This window comes from Telmatherina bonti (assembly GCF_933228915.1).
Source record: "Telmatherina bonti genome assembly, chromosome: 13".
Lineage (NCBI taxonomy): Eukaryota > Metazoa > Chordata > Actinopteri > Atheriniformes > Telmatherinidae > Telmatherina > Telmatherina bonti.
The window spans coordinates 26,953,374-26,967,838 of NC_136611.1; the positions used below are offsets into that span (position 1 = coordinate 26,953,374).

Genomic DNA, 14,465 nt, shown 5'->3' on the forward strand with positions numbered 1-14,465 from the left:
TGGCTTTTTAAAACCCTTACTTACTGTCACAGGAAGTAGGATCTAGTTCATATTATAATTACATCCTTCACAAATATCACCTGCTGTAGAATAAACAAAATCTGATTTTAAACTGTTAATCAGAGCAAGTTCATGGCTTTTAAGTTTTCCTGGAAACCATCTACAGTTCCATTGTTTTCTTTTTGTTTAGAAGTTCATCGTCCACAAAACAGTTGACTGTTTGTTTCTTTGTACTTATAATTTTTTTGTCCTCCTACTTTTAGCTCCGTGATCACATGTGGACCATTATCATGGAATCTGTAGTGCCCTCTGACAAGGGAAACTACACCTGTGTGGTGGAAAACCAATATGGCAGTATTAATCACACCTACCATCTGGATGTAGTCGGTAAGAGTTCCTTGAACATTCATGAATCATCTTTTAAATCAACTATTTATGATTTGAAATTATATTTATCCTTAAGCCAATTAAATGTCACGCCTACTTCAACAGCACGGGAATGCCGTCTTTGTGTCTGGTGAATTGAGACATTCTTTTTGTTTAAATTACGAGTAAACTGCACATCCTTCGATATGAGATATGGATTTATATAGAAGGGAAAAGTGATTACTCCTTGTTACGACCAGCCTCAGTAGACGTCTACAGCCTGATGAGCTCTGAGATTGTTTCAGTATGAGTGAAAGTAGGATCAAAAGTGTTCACTGAGTACCGAACTGTGTCTGTGTTTACTTTCTAGATTTATTTGTCATTAAAATTGAAGCAAAACAACTTAATTTTGCAGTGATTTCTTCAGATGGTTTGCCATCAGTCCTGGCTGTTTTCCAGAACTTAAGCCTCAATGTGATGAAGGTTTTATTTAGCTTGTGTTTGACAACCAGTCAGCCGTATGTACTATTCAAATATTGCACATTTGTTTGTATTGAATGTCGCTTCTCTGCTTCAGTGCTCTCCAAATGTCAAAATGGCATGTTCAGGCCGTTTTTACTGTTTTTTTTTTTTTGTCATTTTAATTAAATTGGGCCTTTTTGGAGGAAAGTAACAACAGCACAGTACAAGAAAAGAAAAGAAGTGTATCAGCCAGGCTCTTGGCTTTAGGTAAATCTAAATACAATATACATCATATGGTATATACCATACATACACCATATACAGATGTCTCTGTAGCACTATTTGGGATGTGTAAGTGTTCTCAGATTGCCATATTTCAGAAGTGGTATTCCAGACTTCTCAAATGACATCTTAGGTACTTTAAGAAATGCAAATGAAGGGGAAAAATAAATCAAACTATCAAAGGAGAAGCAAAAAGGAGGAAAAACCCGTCAGTGAAACTAAGAGCACCCAGATTATATTCTTTACTTCAAGAAAACCATCCTTCTTCATTTTCCATCCATGGCTTTTTAATTGTGTTGCAGAGCGCTCTCCCCACCGGCCAATCTTGCAGGCTGGCTTGCCGGCCAATCGTACCGTAGTGGTAGGAAGTGATGTGGAGTTTGAGTGCAAGGTCTTCAGCGACCCCCAGCCTCATATTCAGTGGCTAAAACATATCGAGATCAATGGGAGCCGTTTTGGACCTGATGGTAAACAGTTCGTCCGTATCCTGAAGGTAGGAGCCTAACCTGTGTAGTCCTTCTTTATTAATGAATTTGTTTCTGTAATGTCACTTAGAAACAACTTTTTTCTATATGATCGTGTCATTTATATTTGCTTAGTTTTCTTAATTGTTATGTAAATACAATTTTTACTTGTGATTTTTGAAAGCTTTGCAAAACTCATAGAAACCCATCAAAGTTCCTGTGTTTTCCACTGTGTTTATTTTTCTGTGCTGCACATTATTTGTTTTTATTTCTAGCATTCGGGGGTTAATAGCTCGGATGCTCAGGTGCTTACCCTCTACAATGTGACTGAGGAGGAGAGTGGAGAGTATACATGTAAAGTGTCCAATTATATAGGAGAAGCCAATCAGTCAGCCTGGCTGACTGTCATCAGATCTGAGCCCTCAGGTAACCACCACGCAGCAGTACAAGGACGGCACTTTGGAGGGGCTACTAGGACCACCTGGACAAACTAGAGTCTAATTGCTCAAGTCAAACTGGGCTGTTTCTCTCCTCCCTCTGTTTCTCACTCCCTCTCTCCTCAGCGCTCCTGACTGTAAATGACGCTATGGAAAATTCCCAGCAGAACGGTTGAAAGTGTTTAGTCTCAGGTTTAAGTTGGACCTGCTCCTCTCATTCCGTGCCGTGCCCTCCTAATAAGGGCCCCTCCTGCCATCTTCTATTACTCTCACTCCCTTGCCCTTCAAAGTCTGCTCCCTCTTTACAGCTCAAAAACTCTCTCATTCCTGTTTTTTTTTTCTCCCCCCCCTCTCTCTCTCCCTCTGGTGTCCCCCTCCGCTTATCTATGTTTCACATTCCTCCTGCTGTTTGTTTAGTGCTGGCATAGTTTGTGTGAGTGTGAATGTGTCCGGTTCTGCTGTGGAGTTTTCCATGCCCATCTCTTGCATGTAGAGATGAAACTAAGGTATTTTATTGTGGTGATGGTGCGGCCCGGAGTTCAGCGGTACAAACTCACCTGACCATCTTTTCCACTAACAGATACTGGAGTACTCTTCCTGACGGAGTCCTCTGTCGGGGTTCTTGGTGTAACATTTTGGGCATATGATATTGGATTGAGGAGGAGAACGCTCCTCCATCCTCTTTCTCTTTCAGAATCCTTTACTCATGGTTCCCTTTTCCCTCTTTGGCCTCTTGTTTGGTCTACTTCCTTTGTTATTTTCTAGACCGCTGGCCTTAACACCACGGACAAGGAAATAGAAGTCCTACAACTGAGAAATGTGTCTTTTGAGGACGCTGGGGAGTATACCTGCTTGGCGGGCAATTCTATCGGGTACTCTCATCACACTGCATGGTTGACCGTTTTGGAAGGTATCAGTGGTTCTGTCTCTCTTACAGTTTCATTATCTCCCTTATTTTCAAGCCAGACTGTCTACGTTCACATTTGTCCAGATAAGAGTCCTCTCTGACTGCAGTTCTGGTGACAAATGTGAGAGGAAGTCAGGGCACATTACTAAAACTTCCCCTGTCTCTGAGCTCAGCATGGCTCCTGCACCATCTGAACCTTCTCGATGGGGGAAAAGTACTGGGCATGCTCTGCTGTTTTCCTTATTTTTTTCCCCAATTAAATCAGCAAATGCCAAACAGCCCAAGAGTAGTTCATTATTTGGGGTATTTCAAAAGCGAAATACCTCCCAGAAGCATATTTAACGATCCCAGCCAGAATATAATATTTTTGGAGGGTTGTTTGGCAGCTCTGATCAGATTTCACTTTGAACTGTCTCTTCTATTCTGCTCTTTAATTGATGTTTGTATTTGACCTGGTATTAAGCTGATTTTCTTTGACAAGCACTACAAATGACATGTATTGCTGATGTCATTTCCTGCTGTGAGCACAGTGGCTGGCTTTGATAATTGGCTCGCTGTTGTGGATGCGTTTCATTCCTGAGGATACAGGAATGGGCATTCCTCCAATTATCAAGCTGCTTGTCAGTCAGCCTTTTCATACAAGTGTAAATCACTTGTGTTACTGGTGCTGGTTTAGGGGTGTAATGGTACACTTAATAGGATATGATTAGTTTAGGATGGATTATTTGATATGGACTACTTCCACCACAAATAATTTAAGATTCTTTACCGTTTCTGCAAGTATTTATTGTGAGAGTGATTTAGGAGGGGTGCAACCTGACAACCACAAACTAGGCATTGTATGAGGTTAGGGTGATATATTTTTTTAAGTCACCGCCTTTAGGAAACCCTGTGGAACCTGTGGGGGAAGAAAGGGACATTTTTTGTTACTTTCTGAAAACGTAGAGGCAGGTTAGGAACTCTTGGTTTAATTTAGCACTAAAAAAACAAGTGTGTAAAACTTTTCTTGTAAAAATCAGTAACATGAGTGAGCCCATGCAGGATGTGCTTTTATTTAGGTTTTTGACGGAGATAACTATGACTGATGGCATTTATAACTAGCTTTAATCATCTTGGATGCGTCTACTTCAGTATTATAAGGAAAAAGTAACCCAGTTAACTGCATCATTTATGACCTTCACGTGGTTTACATTGAGTGGTGGAATAAGTCACAAACCAAAACAACGTATTTATAAACTGTGTGAGATCCGTTTCCTGTACACAAGGCGGCCTCTCAAACCAAAGCATGTTTAAACATTTGTTTTGGGTTTTTTTCCACTGAAATGTGGAATCCATTACACCCCTGCTGATTGTATGAATAAATGTTGGTGTTTTCATTTAGTGGGAGGAAAAAAACAAGATCTAAATTGAAAACTTTTTTTTAATTTTATTTTTTTTTAAACACATAAAGATGATTTATCATAAACAGTTTTACAAGGACCAACACAGCTTGTTTAATGTTGCATTAAAAATGAAGGGAGATTTTTTTAGCTGTTGAGTTATTTTAACTAATCCACTGTGCTTGTGCTTATTGTATGTCACTTTAGCTGTACCAGTACACATTTATCTCTGACATTTTTAAAAGTAAATATTGTGTGTGAAATCCCAACATGCTGTGTAAAAGTCAGTCTGTAGCATTGTCAACGTTTCTGTTTCTATGTAGACATACAGAACAGTTCATTAGCTAATGTGCAGAATTTGGCTTGAGAGAAAAAACCTGTCTATTGGACGTTTCTGTCCCATACACGTCCCAGGCTCTGACTTTTACATATCTTGACTTGTGTGTGAGTGTTTTTGGTTCGGACATTTATTTTGTGCTGCTGCTGGCAGCTTGTTTTATGTACTTGTGTATGTCCAGTTAATTAATTCATGACAGCTGACCCCAGCCCTCCCTGCCTCCTGTTACCCTGCCTCCTCGTCTAGCCATCACACATTACCCACCAGCCAGCCACACCTACCTGGAGGTGGGCATCTACTGTGTGGGCTTCTTTATTATCGCCATCATGGTTGCCGCCGTAATAATCATCAGGATTCGCACCTCTTCGAAGAAAAGCGACTTCAACAGTCAGCTGGCCGTCCACAAGCTGGCTAAAAGCATCCCTCTGCGCAGACAGGTAACAGAAAGTAGATAGGGGGTTTGGAGTATTTATACTTTCTCACCTTTTATTTCTTCCACTTGTTCAGATCTATCTGAAAGCAACACTTTAGAATCCATTTGGCTCATTAAATTCTTCTTGTTGCTGCCATTGTTAAAAATAAATGCATTCACAGAACTTTTAGGTTTCTGTAGCTTCTGAAGGTCTTCTGCATCTGGTAAGTATGGGTATTTAGGGAGCTCCATGACTCCAGACCACATCTGTGATCCTTTAAAGAAACTACACAAATTGTGACTCTGGGTTAGATAAACTGACATCGGTGTGTGTCCCACTATGAGAAGAGTAATGTCACTGTTTTTTACCTCAGGTGTCAGTGGACTCAAGCTCCTCTATCCATTCTGGTGTGATGCTAGTTCGACCCTCCCGCCTCTCCTCCAGTGGCTCTCCGATGCTGTCAGGAGTGTCTGAGTATGAACTACCCCAAGATCCTCGCTGGGAGCTTCCCAGGGGCAGGTAAGCCTTGGGAAAACACTCCAAACAGCATCTTAGAGAATTGATACATGTGTTACTGAGAGAAAACTCATAGGTTGAGATGGTTGCTAAGCTGAGGGAGAAACATGGACCCTATGTCTTTTTTTTTTGTTAAAAAATCTTCTTGTTTTTTTTTTCTTCAAATAAAAAAATTGATCTACTATAAAAATTAATGTATTTTTTATTGTTTTTATTGATCTTTTAACTTGTCTTCTTGGGTATTATAGCAGCAGAATGATGGTCTGGCTACTGTGTTGTTTTTTCCTAATAGAAATCAAGAAAAAAAATGAAGAGCAAAAAAGTTTTTTACATTTTTTTTTTTTTTGTTTTTAATCTACAAAAATCAGAAAAATAAAAACATTGTGAGAACCGCAATTTAAATCAAATCGGCACCCAAAACATCTGAATCGAATCGGGACAAAAGCATATAGTCACAGCCCTAGTACCTGTTTACTCACACAATATATATGGGTTTGAAAATTAAAGAAGTATAGATTTTTTTTTTTTTTTTTTTTTTTTTTAAAAAAGCAAAAAGTTCAATTTGGTGATTGTCTTCTGTCCTCCTTACAGACTTGTTCTTGGAAAACCACTGGGTGAAGGCTGCTTTGGTCAGGTGATGATGGGAGAGGTGTTGGGTCTGGACAAAGAAAAGCCCAACCGTGTGACCAAGGTTGCAGTGAAAATGTTGAAGTGTGAGTTAACTCCTTCTCTTAAGTTGGTATGAAGTCGCTTAGTACAAACAGATTTGCCTTAGTTAGCTGGTTTGACTTGCAAGGAGCTTTTTTCAGTGTATAGAAATAAATTGACAGCAGTGGTGGATAAGTATATTTTTCATGTTTCTGCGCTTCGCTTAGGTTTAGTTGTTAATGCTTTCACTTTTGTTTCACTTAATTTTACACTGCATTACTCCTCATAGTTACATATTGTTTGTCTTTTTTTTTTTTTTTTTTTACGCCTCCTCAGAACGCTGCAGAAAATTGCAATGAATTGAAGACTTTCCCATATTTCTTACAATGGCTGCTGTTATAAACAAGGGTCTTAATGCTTCTGATTCACACACTTCAAAGACGTAGTGTGTTCATTTGTCCTTTTAGAACTTTATGGTAATTAGTATCCAACATTGTGCTACGTAATGTCTGCAGCGTTAAAGTTCAGCTTGCTCTGTTGACCGTCCTCTCTGTGGAAACCGTGGTGAAATCAGTAAAATGACATATTGTGTGAAATTATTTTTAAGCGTTTGTTAGGTAACAGTATAATTAAAGGGATAAAGTTTGCTATAGTCTGATGGTAATTACCCAAAAATATTTCCTGTTTTTTCCTAAAGAAATTTATGTGATCAATAACCAGAGGAGAATCAGTCCAGTAAACCAACACAGGCAGGTAATAATGTACCCTCCTTTAGAGACAGCGTGGTGCACCGGCTGTGCCAGTATCAGCAGCAGCAATAACTGTTGGTAAAACACCCAAAATGTATTCTGGAGTCAGTCTTTGTTGTTTCTTTTTATTTTATTTGTTTAAATGTTACTTTTACTGGTAGTCCCTGTAACAAAACAGGTCTCATTTACAAGGAGACTTGTTTTGGACCAACAAACATTCAGTTACAGCAATAGTTTTAGTATACGTCTTTGTTTCTTTGATGGTGTTTAACGCTTCAAATCAGTCCTAAAAAAACAAACAAAAAAAAAACCTCTTAATTTTAATTACGGGTCATGAGTGCAAGTGTGAGCTACTGCATGTTACATCGTGCAAACACAATAATAACAAATAGCCTGTCAAATAATTGATATGGGATTCTGCCAGTGTTACCGGTAGCATTATCTGTATCATTGTGAAATTTAAAAGCAAGTACTTTCTTACTTTTACTCAGGTAAAAAGGTCAATGTGGTACCTTTTACTTTCACTAGACTACATTTTGTCTGTCTGTTTATACTTTTACCGTACTTAAATCTTAAATACGGTGTTTGAGTACTTCCTCCACCTCTGTTTAAGGGAAGCTATAAGTCCAGCCTTCAGGAACAAAAAAAAAAATCAAACTCGAGTCTTAGAGATCGTTGCCATTATGTAAAAGGGAGAGCGGAGTAAGAATTTATGAGAGCCCTTGACGTCCCACATAAACAGTATTCATTAAACTGCACAGGGGAGTGAAGATGGAGGGAAAGTATCATTTACTGTCTCATACTGTACAGGCCTCTCCCTCTCCGTGTTCTGCTAACAACCAATGTAAATACATTGTAAGGTCATGTGTTTTGTTTTACCTTTTTACTAAAACGAATTGGACTAATTACCATAAAATACCTGTTTTTGTTCCTTTGCAGCTGATGCCACAGAGAAAGACCTGTCAGACCTGATTTCAGAGATGGAGATGATGAAGATTATCGGGAAGCACAAAAACATCATTAATCTGCTGGGAGCCTGTACACAGGATGGTAGGACGAGACCGGCACTGACTTGCAGGGGCCTGCTACTGACTTGCTCTGCTTTTTTTCTAGACCAACATGCACACAGACACACACATTGTTTTTCCTCAGACAAGAGTTCTGCTGTGAGCCTCAGTCTGAGGAGTGTGTAGGATAGCATGCATAAATAAATCTGACACTAGCTTCCGAACTCGCAGCTTGAATCAAACGTAGCTGCTGTCATTTCTCTCTCATTACCCTTTAGGAAAAAAATAAAATAAAATGAAAATAAGGGAAGAAAACTAACCTTTTATGAGTTGCTCACAAATTCCAGCTACTGGCTGTTTTAATCCACTTTGTTTACTTTCTGCTTTGACACTGAAGAGTTTTTCTGACACATTTTCAGTATTTATCATTTCTACTAAGAAGTTCAGGTTACGTTCTTTATTTACCTGAAGATAACAAAAATAGTTTTACTGTAAAAAAAAAAAAAAAAAATCTTATGTAACGTCAAATTTTGTACTCCAATTATGTTGTCTTTTATTAGCATTCTACTTGCCTTTTGAGAGTATTCTAAGGACTGATCCATAATCTTTATTAAATGATAACCTGTAGCATGTGATGACATAATGAAGTTCAAACCCAGACCCTCTTCTCTTTTATTCATCCTTCTGTTTCTTTCCACGATGTTTAGGACCTCTGTATGTGATAGTTGAGTATGCATCCAAAGGCAACTTGAGGGAATACTTGCGAGCTCGACGGCCACCAGGCATGGAGTATTGCTACAACCCAGACCAGGTTCCTTTGGAGAACATGTCCATCAAAGACCTGGTGTCTTGTGCTTACCAAGTGGCTCGGGGAATGGAGTACTTGGCATCAAAAAAGGTAGCCATAAAGTATAACACATGGTTCTCAGCCCTATTAAACTAAGTTACTGAATATATGTATAAGTACCATTTTGTGTACTAAAAGTTGCCAGACTCCTGTTCTGCCATCATAACGTGTGGTTTTAAATGTTCAGTGCATCCACAGAGATCTTGCCGCTCGCAATGTTTTAGTCACGGAGGACAATGTGATGAAAATAGCGGACTTTGGCCTGGCCAGAGATATTCACCACATTGATTACTATAAGAAGACCACCAATGTGAGTATTTTATTCAGAAATATTGAAATCATAGAGGGACTGTTTGGTGGGAATTAGTAACGACTTGCTTTTATTTGTCATACACACCGCTGTTTGCTTGTGTTTTGTTGAGGCTATACATTTTTAAAGATGCCGAAACATAATCTAAAGCATATTAACAGGTTCTTTTTGAAAATGAGACATTGGGTCTTAACAGGAACATGTGTAAACTAGAAACAGCACTTGGAGAGCGCAGACCTCTGCCAAGCAGCTCATTTCACCCTTTTATTTCCACCCCATGTTAAAGTCCTGCATTCATTCTATATGTAATCACTATGAGATTTCTAGATACACTGATAATGAATCCACAGTATCTTGGCTATATTGTAGTGTTTGCTGCATTTTTATGCCTTTATTCGTTCTCTTACAGGGATGAAAATCCCAAAGATCATAAATATTTCTCTTGTTATGGATCACATGATCCAGAACTTTTGCCAGGGTCCAGATTGATCTTTTCTATATCTTGTAAAACCTGTTGAAACTTTCTGTATCTTTTGGTATCCTTCTGTAGTACCTTGACCGTTTATTGTGGAGTTATATGCAAATATGCTAAACATGGCGCTGTCTTGTGACACAGTCTATGAAGCAGGATTGACTACTTTTTTTTTCTGTGTTGGTTGTGAGAATGTAGTGAGAACTTTGACATCTGATGCAAAAGTGGCATCAAATATCCACAGTATGTTTTTTTTTTTTTTTATATATAATTAATTTTATAATTAATACTATATAAGAACCATCACATATGTAAACAAAAACTAAAAATACCTTGATAATCCTGATCAGTTGTCTTCCTGGGCCTCAGTCACACTTTTTGCAAGGTTTTTTTTTTTTTTTTTTTTTTTTTTTTTTTTTTTTTTTTTGTTGGTCACTGTTCCTTGTTTTTTTAGGCTTTTTCACACAAAGTACCTATTTGCTTTTGAGATTATTTTACTAGTAGCGCTGGCAGGATGCTGGACAGTGTAGTTTTGTATTATTAAACTTTTTAAGAAGTTTAAAAATGAAGGAACGTTTGTTTTTATGTATCAAACATCTAGAATGAGTTGAGTGATGATGCCGTTGTTGGTCAGAGTAGTTTCCCTCCAGCTCACTCTGACACACAAAGCCTAGTTTACCTTTTAATGCCTCCCTACTGACTTAAAGGCACATCTGACCCCATAACCCCCCCCCCCCCCCCCCCCCCCCCCCCCCCCCCCCAGTCAAATTGTGCTGTTTCTGCACTTTCCTGGCAGTGATGTGCAATGAAGACTCCTTTGTCTCAACTTTGATAAGTGTTTTTTGGTTTGTTTTTTTTTCTAGAGAACTGAATGTTTAAGTCTCAGCCTGCTTCAAATTCCCTCAGCACCTTTAACATGTTTCTTTCAGGGTCGTTTACCAGTCAAATGGATGGCTCCGGAGGCTCTGTTTGACCGGATATACACCCACCAAAGCGATGTGTGAGTATCATGTGACCTTGCTTTGCTCATTTATTCTTCACTGAATGTGTCAGACATTTAGTTTTACTGGAAATGTAGGAAATTATATCTGCTTTGATTCTTATTTATTTCTTTTCTTTTTTTTTTTTTTTAAAAAGCTGGTCATTTGGGGTGTTGCTTTGGGAGATTTTCACCCTGGGAGGCTCTCCATACCCGGGAGTCCCGGTGGAGGAGTTGTTCAAGCTGCTGAAAGAAGGTCATCGAATGGACAAGCCCTCAACGTGCACTCACGAGCTGTAAGGAAACGCTGCACAAAATTACTGCATGAACTTTTAATCTCATCTTTTACATATTATTGTGTTTTTTTAAAGCTAATGTAAAGGTAAAAAAAAAAAAAAAAAAAATTCATAACAGAAAAAGGGTTGTATTTTTAAGACATTTTATGAATAAAGCGTAAGAACATTTCGTTCAGTTTGACTCTGAGCTGCTTTTAAACTCTGTTAATTATTTCATGCTTGGACCAGACAGTTGCATTGATATTTACTTTACCGATGTTGTACATGTGAAAAGCTCCAGGTGCTTTGCAACGTAATGATGTTTCCTGACATTGTGTGTAGAGCAATCAAAGGAAATGCTTGAGATGTAATGAACTTCAGCTGGAAGACATTGTTCAGATTGGTTTTCATGTTGCCTGTCCATTGCTACTGGATATCTGCTTCTTGATCAATCGCATTTAACTCAAACCTAGCATGATGTGATTTTATTTTCTTTTTTTCCCCCTAACCTCTTGATGTATGCAGGTATATGATGATGAGGGATTGCTGGCATGCTGTGCCTTCTCAGAGACCCACATTCAAGCAGCTGGTGGAGGACCTAGATCGTTGTCTGGCAATGACGTCCAACCAGGTCAGTTTGCTTCTACTTAGTGGACACGCTGCTGCACATACATCGTGTTGGAAGTTAAATTGTTTTTGTCCTTTTGTACCTACAGGAATATTTGGAGCTCACTGTGCCGCTGGACCAATATTCTCCCAACTACCCAGACACTCGGAGCTCCACCTGCTCTTCTGGGGAGGACTCAGTTTTTTCCAACGATACCGGAGCAGAGGAGCCTTGCCTGCCAAAGTTCCCTCCTCACTCCAATGGTGCAGCCATTAAGAAACGCTGATACCTCATCTTCATTCAGACGGACATGGACATTTCCTCTGCTCCCTGCCTCATGAGTTTGGAGTCCTCCCCACGTTCCCAGAGATGAAGCTAAAAACACTGGTGCTCTGTGAGAGAGGAGCGTGGAGACAGTGTTGTACTCGTTGGATCACATGGACTGCAGACCGCAGCCGTTTCCTGGTTCTTGGTGGTGGTCTTATTTACGGGGCACTTTTTTTTTTTTTTTTTATTAACAGCAGGGGCAGTTTGTCGCAGTGTCACATTCACTATTTACACTTTGGGCATTTCCGTGCTGCGTCAGGAGAATCGAAAGGACTGACCAAGATTGCTTTAGTTCTTCATTTTATTTTTTTATCTTACGTTTTGTGCGTTCCTCAGTGGTCATTTCATTCGTAAGGAGACGACAAAATTCAGCTTTTTGGACCAAATCCAGACAAAATACAACCAAGAGATGTGCAGCCCCGTGATCCACTGCATCGTTCATTCTCCTCTTGTAAATACAGTTAGAAAATTATGAATATGAATATATATTTACATTGTACTCTTATTTTTATTACCATAATTGATTTATTGTCTTTTGTACAAGGATGCTATTGTTGGATCTATTTTCTAATATAGACCTTAGGGTCAGTTGTTACATGAGGGTGTTGATGAGAATTACACGGCCAGTTTTTTTTTTTGTTTGTTTTTTTTTCACTGCATCACAGCCTTGATTCTCCTCCATTTACTGAATAGCCAGGGATGGAAAAATATATATTGGTTTATATTTTTTTAACTGTTAACACCTTTCATGAATTAAGCGTTGCTGTCCAGCAGAAAAAAAGAAATTTCTAAAAAATGTGTGTGTTTCAGTGTATGACTGTATGTATGCAGTGCATGCGTGCGAAGACTTTCCTCGCCTCGTCCAACGTTGTTCATTTAACCTCAAAGATGGTCAAAACTGTAAATAGTTCTTGTTGTACATCATGCTTGTTAAAATCTGAGTAATCTGCTTCAGTCAACATCATGCACTTCCACGGTGCGTGACTTTCATGTGATCTACTGTAAATGCTTTGACAGAAGTTACATTTGCTGCCATATAACTTCTGATGAAGGGTTGCAGAACACGTATATCATTTTTATAAAAAAAAAAAAAAAAAAAAAGGTTACATTAATAAAATGTTATTGATAAACAAGGAAGCTAAGCTTTCAGAGTTTGAACCAACTCCATAAACCGGTCTATAAATAAGAGTTTCATGCGTGGGATGTGAATTACGTTTATAGAGACGAAATGATGGCTACTTTGATCTTACACCCCTCTTAACATGGGTTGCTGGGGTCTGATTAGATATGATAATGTGCTGCTGACATCAGAAGAAATGTTGGCGAGTGCTGAGAGCCACAGCTGGCAGTAAACATGTAATTTATGACTCTGTGAATGGCTTGGCAAGTGCCGGTGCAACAGTCCAATCCATCAGTTGCACCAACCTTGATGCCCGTGTCTGGATCTGGCTTCCTGCCATTGGCTGATGCATCACCTGGACTGCTGTCTCCATGTAACGGGCTGAAATCAGCCACAGTCTCAACCCTTCGTACAAGCCAGTTCTTACAGCGTATGTCTGTGCAGTTACCCTTCGCCACATGTTGTATTACAGCTAAAAGGGCAAGCAGTTTATTTGCTAATGGATAACCGCTTCATGTCACTTTAACATCAGCATGAATTTGACCTGTTGGGATTTTTTTTTTTTTATATCAAAGCCAAACTACGGTACGCCCAACAGGACACATTGCAGCTCTCATGGTCTGGCTTCATGTGACTGCTCATTTCCACATTTCCACATGCACTTCCAGGACCTGGACATGTACAGATGATCTCATTGTTTTTTTGGGAGAAATATAATTCGCTCCTGGAAACTGGGAGTAATAAAGCCTAATCTGTGTGCAGTGTTTGAGGTGATGATGAAGAGCTTTATTTCAGAATAGAAAGGACAGGCGTGGCCTCACTTTATAACCTGCTAATGGCGCAGAGGTGCTATTAGGTAGAGGGTGTTATCACTTCTGACAGATGGCACAGGAAGAGTTTGATGGAGTACAGTTCATCATCCACCCGTCCAGTATGGCAACAGTTAAAGCACCTCTACTCAGGTGAGAGTTGTGCCCTCTGCCTGCATGTCTGTGTTCTGCTCTGATGAGGGCGCCCTGAGGAAGTTGGCTGTTGTGACTTAGGAATGTGACTGTATCTAAATTAAAGGTTTCTTATCACCGACTTGAAAGAGGATGGGGCGGCTTATTCATGTTTATTTTCTGAGAAAAAATAACTGATGTGTGCCTGAAGAATGCAAATTGACCTGGGAATACTGGAATTTAAGCCTTTTGAGCAGGATCCAGCTGCAGTTGCTGTTAATGCTCCAGTAGCTCCCCTTGCACAGCTCTGGTCAACCTGAAATACAGCAACCCTCAAATGATTTAAGGTGTTATGCTGCACATGGACCTGATGTGAGAGTCACTCAGAAAACTTTTTTAAAAAAAAAATCACCAAAAACATGATTTTTCAGATGACATGTTGATATAAATCTAAAATTTTTTCACCATTCATCAGCCCCGTTTTGTTTGTTTTGAATGCATCTTTTAAGGTTTTTCTTAATAGTACATACTTTAAAAGTTTCAGTGGAAATAGTCCATTTTTGTTATTTTATACATGCAATGCTAATTTGTTATGGGTTAAAGACTAGAACAAACAGACA

General features: G+C 39.1%; 1 protein-coding gene across 2 annotated transcripts in view; it reads left to right on the top strand.

Moving 5' to 3' along the window:
* The window catches only part of fgfr1a (fibroblast growth factor receptor 1a), a 32,326-nt gene extending 18,104 nt beyond the window's left edge, over positions 1 to 14,222 (top strand). The window contains exons 6-18 of one of the 2 annotated variants that reach the window (XM_079250778.1): positions 264 to 387; positions 1,413 to 1,603; positions 1,850 to 2,000; positions 4,881 to 5,071; positions 5,421 to 5,566; positions 6,155 to 6,276; positions 7,900 to 8,010; positions 8,675 to 8,865; positions 9,002 to 9,124; positions 10,526 to 10,596; positions 10,734 to 10,871; positions 11,376 to 11,481; positions 11,567 to 14,222. In XM_079250778.1, coding sequence (XP_079106904.1) covers positions 264 to 387; positions 1,413 to 1,603; positions 1,850 to 2,000; positions 4,881 to 5,071; positions 5,421 to 5,566; positions 6,155 to 6,276; positions 7,900 to 8,010; positions 8,675 to 8,865; positions 9,002 to 9,124; positions 10,526 to 10,596; positions 10,734 to 10,871; positions 11,376 to 11,481; positions 11,567 to 11,743 — 1,842 coding nt within the window. In that variant the 3' untranslated portion in view covers positions 11,744 to 14,222. Of the gene's footprint in view, positions 1 to 263; positions 388 to 1,412; positions 1,604 to 1,849; positions 2,001 to 2,776; positions 2,922 to 4,880; positions 5,072 to 5,420; positions 5,567 to 6,154; positions 6,277 to 7,899; positions 8,011 to 8,674; positions 8,866 to 9,001; positions 9,125 to 10,525; positions 10,597 to 10,733; positions 10,872 to 11,375; positions 11,482 to 11,566 lie in introns of both variants that reach the window. The other variant, XM_079250777.1, reaches the window with a different exon arrangement.
* Positions 14,223 to 14,465: the final 243 nt, after the last annotated feature.